The 12,554-nt window shown below is 40.2% G+C and overlaps 1 protein-coding gene across 6 annotated transcripts in view; it reads right to left on the bottom strand.

Annotated features, from left to right (window-relative positions):
- The window catches only part of VPS35L (VPS35 endosomal protein sorting factor like), a 57,510-nt gene extending 46,419 nt beyond the window's left edge, over positions 1-11,091 (bottom strand). For 3 of the 6 annotated variants that reach the window (XM_075165121.1, XM_075165123.1, XM_075165126.1), the window contains exons 1-7: positions 7,047-10,212; positions 5,728-5,827; positions 4,606-4,773; positions 4,147-4,269; positions 3,764-3,788; positions 2,614-2,690; positions 1,017-1,145 (exon numbers count right to left, since the gene is read on the bottom strand). In XM_075165121.1, coding sequence (XP_075021222.1) covers positions 1,017-1,145; positions 2,614-2,690; positions 3,764-3,788; positions 4,147-4,269; positions 4,606-4,773; positions 5,728-5,827; positions 7,047-7,069 — 645 coding nt within the window. In that variant the 5' untranslated portion in view covers positions 7,070-10,212. Of the gene's footprint in view, positions 1-1,016; positions 1,146-2,613; positions 2,691-3,763; positions 3,789-4,146; positions 4,308-4,605; positions 4,774-5,727; positions 5,828-7,046; positions 10,213-10,991 lie in introns of those variants that run through there. The other 3 variants (XM_075165122.1, XM_075165124.1, XM_075165125.1) reach the window with 2 other exon arrangements.
- Between the last annotated feature and the right edge of the window lie 1,463 nt (positions 11,092-12,554).

Genomic DNA, 12,554 nt, shown 5'->3' with positions numbered 1-12,554 from the left:
GTCCCTTTTCTCCTCCTCCAGACTTTAATATTGTATTCTCTTTCACTAAGATATTCACACTTCACAATGCTATCTATGGATTTTTTTTTAAAGAATAATAGTACTGATTTCATAGTATTACAATAGAACATTAGTCACCCTAGGTCACATATAATTTTCTGATCTCCCTTCATTTATGTTTAATTTCCTTTATTGTCTTTACTACAATTTAAGATGAAATGACTGCAAACAGTTTTCACAAGAGTATCCAGCATGAGAAAAAAAACTCCCTGACTTTATATAACCCTGCTCGACGACTACTAGCATTACATCAGTTTTACAGCTTTTAAGGATGTCATTATCTCCTCCGTCCTCTGATGCACTCTGCCTCTGGCCTATTTTTAAAGGCCAAGCCAAACAAAAGAGCATTTAATTGTCCTATTCCCCTCTGCCCCCTTCACAACCCATCACCCCAAATGAGCCAGAGGAAGACTGTGGAGAAATTTAAAAAAAAAGCAAAACAAAACAAAAACCCGAAAAACCCCAAACACCTAAAAAATCTGGAGTTGTTTTCTGTACTTTGCTGGGGTCCTGAATCAGATTATTCAGTTGCCTTAGTAAGTCTGGATGGGGAAAACACTGACATTCAGAAAGCCATTCTGGTATTTTTTTGGGGTAGGGGGCAAGGGGATAAAGGGGCAAGAGGAGAGGAAAGGAAATTACATGTCCTAGAAAGAGCTGGTATTACTACAGGATAATTATCCCTAACCAGGTAAAATTTCCACATCTGTCATTTGGCCACTCTCTTTAATGAGAGTTCCATCCCACATACCCTAGTCAAAATCAATATACAACAACGAAGTTGAAAATCCAACTGTTTTCAGAAGCCATAAAACTCTGAAAGAAATGGGTTTCAGTGAAGAACAGAAGAACATCGTGGAAGAAAAACAGGAACCCTTCTTTCCCCAAGAAAGAAATCAGACAAGCCACACGACCAAACTCACCAGTCCTGTACAGAGGAAAAATGTAAAACTGACCTGGATAACTATTTTCAGAGCTTTTACTTTTTGATCAGAGGACCAAGCATCCTTCAAAGACTGGTTCAGTTCTTCAATTCGGTTCATGTAATCCTGCTGAGTCAAATTCAACAGCTCCTTCTGTGACCCCTGGCAAGAAAACACAAGTCTACTTAACAAGACAGGGAAGGAAGGAAGGAAGGACAGTGCCATTATTATAGTCAAACCACTGGGGGGACACCCACAAAACTTATTACAGAATTATCTGCTTTTCCCTTCTTACTTTTGCAGCACCAGTCTTGCAGGTGTCTGGCACAGGAGTGCATTGCAACTGCTTTGGTTTTCAAGAGACATACATGCTGGTACCCAAACAACATTGTCCGTGAGACCAGAAATCCTGGACTATTTCTGTGGTATTCCACTTGTGGTATAATTAGGACACTAACACTACACATAAGCATACTAGCACCTACGTAGAAGCAGTATCAGAGAGAAATGAAATGTTTTGCCAGCAAGGTCCTAAGAAAGTTATTGACAACAAGAAAAATCTGGCTATGCTTTACCCTCAGTAAGAAAATAAAACTATCTTCATTTCATGCTCAGTACTGGAGCATTCTTGTGATCTTTTTTCCAGATCTTACAGACCTTATAAAAACGTTACATATCAATAATAAACTAGTGAAACACTGGAAGCAGAAATAGTTGTTTAAGCTTTAGAACCAAACTGACACAGGAACAAAGTGACTATAAATGCATTTTGAAAAATCAGAGGGTGGTTCTGGAACAGTCTTCAGTAGAAGCATGAGTGACATCAAAAACTACCTTCAGGACTAGTTTTGATGAATTTATTAAGCTGCATTACAGAGCAGATTTCATAATATGAGAGTCTAGAAACAACCAGTAGAAACAATCACAGATGAAGAGATAAAATGCAAACACAATTAGTTTCACACAAGGTTACATATTTCCTTATGGTAAAGGGTTCTTTATTTTTCTACTAAAAGAATCCAATCCTTTATTTGTGATATGCAGCTATTAGAACTGCGCTGACTCAGGCAACAGGCAATCTGAAGTTAGTTAAGAGGCAGAGGTTTCAAAACAACATTACCCAAAACAATTCTAGAAGTACCCCACAAATTCAGGTTTTAGGAAAGTAAGTTATCTTTGCACAGTAAAATGCTGCAGTTTGAGAAATAACTTGAGTATTCAGTATTTCTATCAAGCACGTAAATGTAACTTTAATCAACCTCAGGTAGACAGTATGTGTCTTCTGCAACAGGGGCAATCAAAATTATCAGATGTTAAGACTGTTAGGCTCCATGAAGTTTTATAGCAGCTGCAGACCATACACAGTACCAAGGTAAATCAACATCGGTAGATCAGGTGAATTTTTTGGTGACAATTTCTAGTGATACAAAAATATGATTCTGCCTGAATTCTGTAACAATAAGGATTGAAATTACTACAGAAGTCCCATGGAAAGTATATATTTGTCTAAATACTGCATAAGCACATGCAGAATCAGGACCTTCTTAAAAGGCTTCATAAAAGATTTTTATTGCACAAATTTATTTCACTTTTAAAATGGTGATGTACTTGGATCAGAAAACTTTCTCACCTCTTCCAGATCATCCAGTTCTTCTAACCTTGTCCTCACTTTGTCAGAAACTGCTGACCCAGTAGTTGTAGCTTTTCCTGTAAAGAATTGTACGTTTGAGTTTCTTTAACATTTAAACACTTGGACTTCTAAAGGGAAACAGACCTGCAGGAGCTTGACAGACTCAGACAACTAGCCAGCTTCCATGACAGAAGACAAGTGGTTTGATTCACTTGCTGGCTATTCCAGAAGACGCACATTTAAATGTGCCCACAGTTCATTCACTTTGAACAGGGAATGACAAGTAAGCAAAACTGAATATAAATGGCTTTTCTTGCAAGTTCTGCTGGTAAGGAAAAAACCACTGGATAGAACCATAGGATAATTTAGGTTAGAAAAGCCCTATGGAGGTCTGTGTCCCGCTCCCCTCCTCAAAGCAGGTCCAATTTTGAAGTTTTAACAGGTTGCACAGGGTTATATCCCATCAATTTAATGATACCTAAGGATAGAGATTTCATACCCTCTTTGGACATCCTGTTCCAGTGTTTCACCATCCTCATTCCAAAAAAGTATTTCTTTTTTTTGCAGAAGCTGAAATGCTGCATGTTTACTCATAAATAAAAATTCTGATTTACTATGCAATCAGCTATGGCTACTTAGCCTGGATTTGCTTTGCTGGAAAACATGATAAAATATTTAACATTTGATTATTTTTTGAACATTCAGCATACAGCTGAAATCATTTCACTTTTCATGTAAAGAGAATAACTGAACAAGTTCCCAAGTGACTTGTTTGCTTTCCCTTCCAGCAAGCAGAAGAGTTGATAAATATGATCCTCAAAATATCATTGCTCGCTTTAAATGGAAGAAATTTTTAAGCTACAGTGGAAGGCAGTGAATTCCATTTCCTTCCACAACACATAATCACAAATTCATTAGCCTACAAGGCATACAAGACAAGGTGGCTGAGTAGTTGGTTTTCAACAACTATTTTAAGTAAAAATCCAGCAGAAGTCTTATTCATGGAAAAAAACCACCACATAGATCCAACCATATGTCAGAATGGGGGGAGGAGAGGAAATCACATTTCAACTATTCTTGACCACAAACGTGTCACTGCAACCTCCTTCAAGCAAAATCTGTTACTGTTAGATATAAAGGAACTGCTTACCTTTTTCAGATCCCATGTACAGATTCTGTGAAGAAACAGAAAAAGCAGACTTTTAGAAAACATGTACTCATTAGCATTCCAAGAACGCACAGAGTAATTACACTACTAATTAAGCCTCTAATCATTTAGAAGTAGACATAAGACCAGAAGTTATTTGTATTGTTACAAAGAGACAAAGTGATGGCTTCTAAGTATCAACAGACTTTTGGACTCAGCTCCAAAACAATCATTATAAGTGAAAGCTTGCCGTACAGCCTTCTACAACATTAAAACTGAAATTCAGAGGACCAGTATTTACTCATTAAATAATTACAAAACAGCAACATCCAAAATCCATCAAAGGTCTAATACAAACAAATAAAACTGGAGAAGCTACCACTTACAATAGAGAGCTTCTCTGTTGTTGTGTATCTAGCAAGGATTTCACCACGTTTGCTTGACCATGGTTCAAAGTCATTTCCTACCGCTGAGCTGTCATCTTTATCCCGTTTCTTTCGTGTACTATCCTACGAGGAGAGTACGAGTGCAAATGTTAAATACAAATCTGGAAAAAAAAGAGAAGGCTGATAAAGGTCAACTTAACGTTTCAAGTGCTTACTGATCAAAAAAGTTACAATATTAAAAAAATAAAAAATCTAGATTTAAATAAATGTTAGCATAAAACAGGTAAATAAAAAAGAATACTTTATTCTATTAATACAGTGTATTTTCTATTTGCATTAACCTCCAAATTGGTGAGACAAATATATTTTATCCAGGGTTGGCTTTGTGGGTTGTTTTGTTTTTCTTTTTTTTTTTTTTTTTTAGTTTATTTAGTTGAGATAACCACCCTCCAGTGTTACCATGGTAGCAGTAGTCGTCACAGGATCTGCAGCTGCCGCAAATAATGACAAGGGATCAGTACCATCCAATACACTGCTCAATGGATCCATCATAGAACTAGAAGAAGAAGAGGAGGTAGAAGAAGTACTTCCTTTCCGGTTCATTTTCTTGGTCTTGGATTCAGTAACCTGAAAGAAAAATTCAAAACTATTAAACAAAAAGACTTTCTCTTCCCCCTATTTTCTTTAATAAATCATCAAAATATGTACTACATAAATTGTGCTGTTGCAATGAAAGCAAGGACCCACCTACAGGAAACTCTTTAGAATCAGCATTACCATTTAAATTGAAGCACCTCTTTTTCCCCTAAATCTGGAGGCACTCTGCACTAGCACTTTCATTACTTTTTTCTTTTTCCTTCCAATTCTGGGTCTACAGAACTGTAAGAACAACCATTCTAAATTTCTTCCTAGTACCCCTTCTCTGTTTTATTTTCTCCCTCTCCTCCAACCTCTTTCTTGCTATTTGATTTCCTCTGCCAGTCTCATCTTTACTTTTCTCGTACAATACTCAAGTCTGAAACATCAAATCCATTCTTAAGGCCTCTGTCTTATCTCCCTACTGACCTTCCTGAGTGGAAGCTGCTGTCCATTTATCATTCATTAGCGCATGACGATCATCTCTTTGAAGTTGGATTTTTTTGTACACCCACATTTTTAAAAGCCTCTCATACATTAAAAAAATGATAAATGTTTTAAAGCATACAGCTGACTGGAAGTTAACCCAAAACCAAATCTTACATCAAGCAATTATGCAGGTTATTTGTAATGCAACAATTTGATTTTAATCTTATCCATTATTCAGCATTTAATGCAACCAAGAAAACCCACAAGTTGAAATGCTTTATTAGTCAGAAGGAGACTGTTCTTGACACATAACAGCACCAGCAAATTTCTGTAAAGGACAAATAACAGAATAAACTTTGATGCCTCTAAAATAATAGGCCACTAACACAGAAAGCAACTTGACTAGTACCACCACCAACTTCAAAGCTTTTTAATTTTAAAGGAGTGGAAGTAAGCAGAGGAACACAATCAGTTTTAATTCACATTCAGTTTCCAAAAGCACGAAAAGAAACTCACTGTAATGGGTTTTAGTGGATGGTAATCGCCAAAATCCAAGGGTACAGGTTCCAGTTTGCACACTTCAGATTCTGAAACATAGTTTCTTGATCTCGCATGCCTTAAAAAGCAAGAGTAAAGGGAAAGTGTACATGCACATAAATAATCACATACTTACGAACAGAGAAACATATCCTACGTCTATATAGATGCAGGCATATTTACAAAAAGAAACGCATGTTGAAAAATAAGTCAATGTAAAGACGAAAATTTCTCTCTGTGTTGAGATACATAAACTAAAACTGAAGAAATTTTACTTTCAGCCATTCAACTGTATTCTGCCTCTACAGCTGGATTCTCTTCCATTCCATTGAAAATCAAAAGGGCAATTTAACCAAGCATTTGTATGTGTGACAGGCTGATGGAGATTATTAAACACATCTTTTAAACGGAATAGTCAAAGAAAAAGGTAAGTGTGAAAACACAAGGGAAGAAATCAAAACGATCATGCACAGATATAATGAGGGACTACACAGATTAACTTGTGTAGCTGCAAAGCTACACAAGAATAGAGAAATCTATTTCTATCTGTCCACTGTACTCATAACAAAAGTTGCAAAAGTCAAATTATAAGAAAAAAAACTATCAGTAGCCATACGCTTGCATTGTGGATAAGTCCTTGTATAAAAGCGTTGCCTCGCCTATGAAAATTAAGCATGACGTTAAGTGAAATAAATCACAAAAATATATATATTTCAGGTTTTATTTGGATCTGATATTAAGAGAGAACTGTGAGAACTATGGCCTCCATCTCTAATTAAAAAAAGACTTGATACCAGAAAAGAACATAAATAAAAGTATTTGAATAAAACAACATTGCCACTAGGAACTAATAGTAACATATACTAATTTATCCATCACAGTTTAAGGATGCTGCGCTTTTATAAAATAGACCATTCATCCTGGTTTTAATTGCTCAAATATAAATTTATATTTTAAAAAGGCTTTTAAAGCATGTTTGACAAAGTAGGAAGGCAAAAAAGGGGGATTAAAACTTCCCTGACTAGCACCGGATGACAATTTCAAAACAGACTTAAGAGTTATAAATGCTTTCTAATATCTCTGACAACACATCAATATATGAAATTCATTCCTTTTAATTGTATGGAGTAGTAGTAATGGTTAAACAGTGAAATGAAAACACGCACTCACAAAAGTACATAGGACAGCTGCTTCCTAAAACAACTGCCATCATAGCTACCACATGGTACCTTCCTTTAGCAGTAGCAATAGTTAAGTACTACGGCAGAAAGAGATCCAGGTAAAATCTAGAAAAATACATTTGAAAAGGTTTTCTCTGCATTCTATCCTCCACAACTTCTTGATTTCTTTTTTAGTCTTCGAAACATGCAGAGCAGCTAATTGTTCTTTCCTGCTTCATCCAGCATCCTGAGAATGTTTATAGCACACGCTAAGGCCTTAGTTGAACGAGTAAATCCAGTGCTTACACAAAGGTTTCTTTAATCAGACTCCTAACGAAAACAAACAGCATTCTCCCCATATAATACACATCTTTCCCACAAAAACTAATCCAAACTTTCAAAGAATTCCATTCCTACTCAGAGACCTAACTCATTATGAAGAATTTCAGCAGTGCCAAGCAGCGAGCTCTTCTGTAGATACTATGTATCCCCCAAAAAAACAGATTCATTTAAAAAAATTATTAAGAATGAGTTTAATTCACGGTTGTGCTACTCCAAGGAGAAGTTTGACATCTAATGAAATACAGTAGAGCACGAGAAAGAGTCCAGTGAAATCCATGTGCTTATTCGTTTTGTTTTCTCGATCTCCGGGTCCTTTTCTTCATTCATTAATAGTCTCTTTAATTTACTATTGTCCCATGATTCAATGATTCTCCTTGCTCACTTGCTTCATGGGTTAATTAGAATTTGGGGGAAAAATCTTTCAAACTCTTTCTGGCTGCCTAATTATAACATTACTATTACTCTGTTACAGTTCTGTCAGTATTTCCATACCTCTCCTTTACAGATATTTCCAAACTAGCAGTAAAGAAAGATGTCACTGACAGCTCACGCTTGGCATACCCCTCCCAGGCCAAAATCAATCGTACTCTAATAATAATGTAAGGTATCACTGGGCATTTGCTTCACATTAGACATGTGATACATGTCTAATACACACGTGAGAATGAAGAAGAGCTGTTCACCCTGCAAATAAGTCTTTAGAAAGTACATTTACAATGTGGCTATTCAAGTGGTAAGACAGCTTGTAACATAGCTAATACGGGGGACAAGTTCAAGCTTGTTCTGACATTACGTTCCACTTATTCTCCAGGGAAAGGAGATTAAGCATTCCTTTCTCAGCCACAGCAGCGCAGCCAACTTCAGAGAGTAAATAAAAATAAGACGCAGCCCAAGCCAGGGTTTCATCCCCAGTGCTTACTGCGAAATACATCCCTGCTCGCAGGCGCTGTTTTAACAGCCGGTTTCAACCTTTTTTCACACACGAGCATCACTGCAATTGCCACCACTCTATGCCTTCAACACTTGCCAGACTGCCAACTTTTTTCTCTCCTCCTGGTAAACAATGTTTTTTCCTGGGACTACTGTACTTCCTCCTTACCCCTAAGTTACTGAAGCTCTTCCAGCACCCAGCCCACCCTACGAACCCAGGCGCTTCCCTCGCGCTCCAGGTTCAGCACACAGCCAGCCCCTGCGCAGCACAAGAACCTGGACTCCACACCTCCCTTCTCGGGACACGACACCTCTCAGGCACCCGGCACCTACACGGAGCCAGTGCTTATCCTAAAGCAAGGGCTTCAAAAAGCTTACAGGGAGCACAAATAAGCAAAGCATTTAAATGGAGAAGAATCGTTTTATAACAATAGATACATATTGGTATTGATAATACAATGAAGTGCATCCCACAAGTCAATTATTTGAATATTAAACATAAAACCTAACAATATCTCTAGATAGTTACACAGTTATTACAAAAATGAATTCTAGCCCTAAATTTTAAATTATGTTATATATTTGCCAATTCTTTTTAGTACTCTTAACAAATTTTTAAACCAGTAATTTTCTTAATTTGAACACTATGTTAATGCAAAACCAACAGGTGTTGTTTTTTTCCTCATATGAAGACTAATGAGTATGCAGACAATTAACCTGCAAAACACCTTCTTAAAATTAGCATCCAACAATGCTTAAAAATACTTAGTGTTCTACTGAACTCTGTAGCGTGACAATATCTTCCATATTACAGAAAAACATGCATTAAAACATTTTACTCTGGTTCATTATTTCTGCATGGCCACTTCTGCATCAGTGTTATCAGACCTACTTATTAGTCCCCTACCTCATCGCTGCATTATGTAAAAATCAATTTGTCAGCATCCCTGCTGCTCTGCTTTGTGGCTGCGGTCCTTAGTTTTTCATTATATTTTCATACTGCTAGAAATGCAAAAGTTGCAGCCACATTTATTCCTTTCGGTTTCTGCAAGGTCACTGACCGCACAGATTCCACCGAAATTACTGCACTCAAGGTAAGTACCATCAGTTCCAACAGCCAACTAACGCGTAAGAGCCATCTTACACCCTCAAATTTTCTTAGCTACATAAATACAAGTTTTAAAGTATTTCATACCCCAGTGAATTTATTTTAAAAAGTACAGCTCTGATGTTGTTATAAAACCTCAGTTGGTTTTATTAAGTGACTTTTAAATCCACCAATTATTTCCACTTTTTATTAAACATGAAAGTTTGCTCACACATTAATAACATGAAAGAGCGAAACAGATGATTTTCAGCATGTCAAAGTATATATGGGGAAAACTTTTTGGCATCCTAATGCTCTAATTGGCTCTAATTGCTGCATATTACTTTTCTTGATTTCAGTTTAGGTTTGATTTCTAGTTTGCTCAGGACGGTAACACATGAGCCACATCAAAACCTCTAAGTTAGATATATTCGATGTGTTAAAAGAACAATAGCCTCAGGAAAGCAAGTCTTCCAGAAACAGAAAATCAGCTCATTTGTAAAGAAGAACAAGTTTGGAGAAAAATGAACGATGAACATATTTTCCTTTACTCTGTCAGCGAGAAAGCACCTATTTCATCCTTCCTCTCCATAGCAAATACCAGACTGTGTAAGTTATTCCATGTCCTACGCAGTGCAGCTTCCTCAGCTCTATTTTTCCATTACATGTCGCTAGAAGCCGACTCTGCCTCTTCAGTTTGTAGCCCATAAACACCGTGTCTACTTCTAAAGACGCCGCGAAAGATAACTAACGGAAGCTAAACTGTGCCAGTAAGCTTAAATTCACTGGACAGAAACCTTCATCTCCACTGGCGAGTTCTGAACTCCACAGACCGGCGGGAGCAGCCGCTTGCTGCGGGCCCACAGTGACCCCGCCCGGGCGCGGCGGGAGGAACGCGCCTGCCCGCACCGGCTCCTTCCCCTCAGCAGAGGACACACATCGTAAAAAATAGCGATCAGCCCAGCCAAACGCCAGCTGCCCTTGAGTCGGGGAAAACAAACCCAGGGCAGCGCGCGGAGGCCAGCGGCCGTCCTCTCCCGCCCGGGCTCTCACAGCAGCGCCTCCGTCCTTCAGCCGCCTCCCGCACGGCTCGGCGGCGGGGCCGGCTCCCGCGAGGGCTCACCGGCACGTACGGACTTCGAGGGCCCGCTCCTGCGTGGGATGCCCACGAAACATCGTGCAGAGCTATGCCACCGCCCCGGCACCCCACGTAGCTAAAACCAGCGTGTTACAAATCTGATCCGTATCTTCAGATTTCTCCAGGCAGCCGCCAAGAGAACCGCCGGACTGCGCTCCCAGGCCAGCCGAGCCGCGCTACCCAGCGCCCCGGCTCCCTCCCGCCACTCGCGGAGGTTCCAGCCCCTCAGGCCCAGCGGCGCCGAGCCCCGCAGGAAGCAGCCCCCGGGACGGCAAGCGCTTTCTCTTCCTGAAGGCGAGGCTTCCCCAGCCCCACAGCCCTCGCTCAGCAGGGGAGGTTGCCCCGCTGACACGCTCGGGCGTTCTCCGAGCCGCCCCCGCCTCAGCACCGCCATCCCCGACTGTGAGAGGCACCGAGGATGACGGCTGCCCTCACACAGCCGCGGGAACCCGCAGCCCCCTCAGAGCCCGTTACCCGGCCTCGCCCTCCCCCAGCACCGCCTCAGGGGCCGGGAGGAGCGCAGCCCCGTCCCGGGACGCGGGCAAGCAGCGCCCGGCCACCCCGCCCGCGCCTCTCACAGCCTCACCAGGGGAAGGCAGCCATCTTGCCGCCCCGTCACATGACGCCACGGCCGGGCAGCGCCTTCCGCCGCCATTTCCCGCCCCGCCCCGCGGCGGGAAGCATCTCGCCTCAGGGCTGGCGGGCGCCGGCCGCGTTGGAGCGGCTCGGTGGCAGGCTGGCACCGCGCTCCCGCTGCAGCCGGGCAAGCTCCTCTGCAGGCTTTTTTTTGGAGTCTCGTGTAAAATACTACACGGGGGTAACGCCACAGCCAGAACTGTTCATGGACGGGTCGAAAGACTCTTACTGACCAGTACGAAGTGCAGTGAGTTGTGAGGTGGAAGGCCCTGCGCCACAGGGTTTGCCGTTTCCTACTTCCACATCAAGTGATTTTTCAACCCAGAAAAAGAAAAGAAATGCAGGGTTTTTAAAGATTTAAAGTTTATTGTGCAGTATGTTCTAAGTAAAAAGCAAGATAGGTGAAAACGAAATGAAGTACAAAAATAAATACACATTTATAATGATATTACAATTCCACACAAAATAAAAAGATAAAATTAAATATGTATAAATACAAAACATGAAGTACAAAACCAAATTCTGGCACTTGTCAAGAGAAAGGCCTCATGAAAGTTAAAAAAACCCTCATGCTACAATGTTTTATTACACATATTGGAAGCATGCTTAAAGTAAGAGAGGCTTAGATGTGAAACCTGAACAGAACGCAAGCATTCATTTTTACTAACACACTAAACCTATTTTTACATCAACATATTGCCTATGCTAATAATAAATACAGCACATAAAACATCCTTTAAAAACATCAATCTTTAGCACTGATGTACCAACAGCACATTTTGTCACCTGTGACCCAGGTTACTCGTCATTGTAAATTTTTCCTCTTTTCAGATGTTTTCCACTCCTAAGGAAAGTTGGGAACCAAAACAGAGCTTTTATGCCTACTGGGTGAGCAGGAAGCTGGCCTCGGGCATTTTCTGTATTACGTCTGAAATTTTAAAGATCCATAGCATTTGTATTAAGGAGGCAGGTCCTCCACTGGTATAAACTCCTAAATTCAGAGGAGCCCCCCGCCTCAAGCTTTCAAATAACCACCACAGTAAAGAGCCACCGAGCAGTGTCATTCTTCAAAGCGTTTAGGCAGCATTTTTGCCATTTTCCAAGTATGCAATTTGGTTAACTTACTGCATGGTAAAAACCATTTGTTTTGAACAATGTCACTGGCTGCAGAGGACAGGCTTGGTGGCAGATAAAAGCCACTAGTGCCACAAGCAAGCCAATTCACTCATCACTGCCCATGAAGATACTCTCCTCATCCCACCATTAATGTTCCTCTTTCATGCTGACTACTTAACACAACTAAATTTTTGATCGGTCTTTTTGTTTTATATCCATGTCAGCATGTTACAAAGCCTCCAAAGTTAGGGTGTTGCATTGTATTGATACTGGGAAAGCAACAAAATATAACCCCTTTCAGATTCCGGTAGTCAGTTCTCTACTAGTACTGTGGCAGAGCAAAACAGTAAGCACTGCAAAGACTTACACAGCCAAGCTTTTCTCTATTGGACTTTGA

This window comes from Calonectris borealis, chromosome 16 (assembly GCF_964195595.1).
Source record: "Calonectris borealis chromosome 16, bCalBor7.hap1.2, whole genome shotgun sequence".
Lineage (NCBI taxonomy): Eukaryota > Metazoa > Chordata > Aves > Procellariiformes > Procellariidae > Calonectris > Calonectris borealis.
The sequence above is the reverse complement of the archived record's forward strand: the minus strand, read 5'-3'. Positions and strand labels throughout refer to the sequence as shown.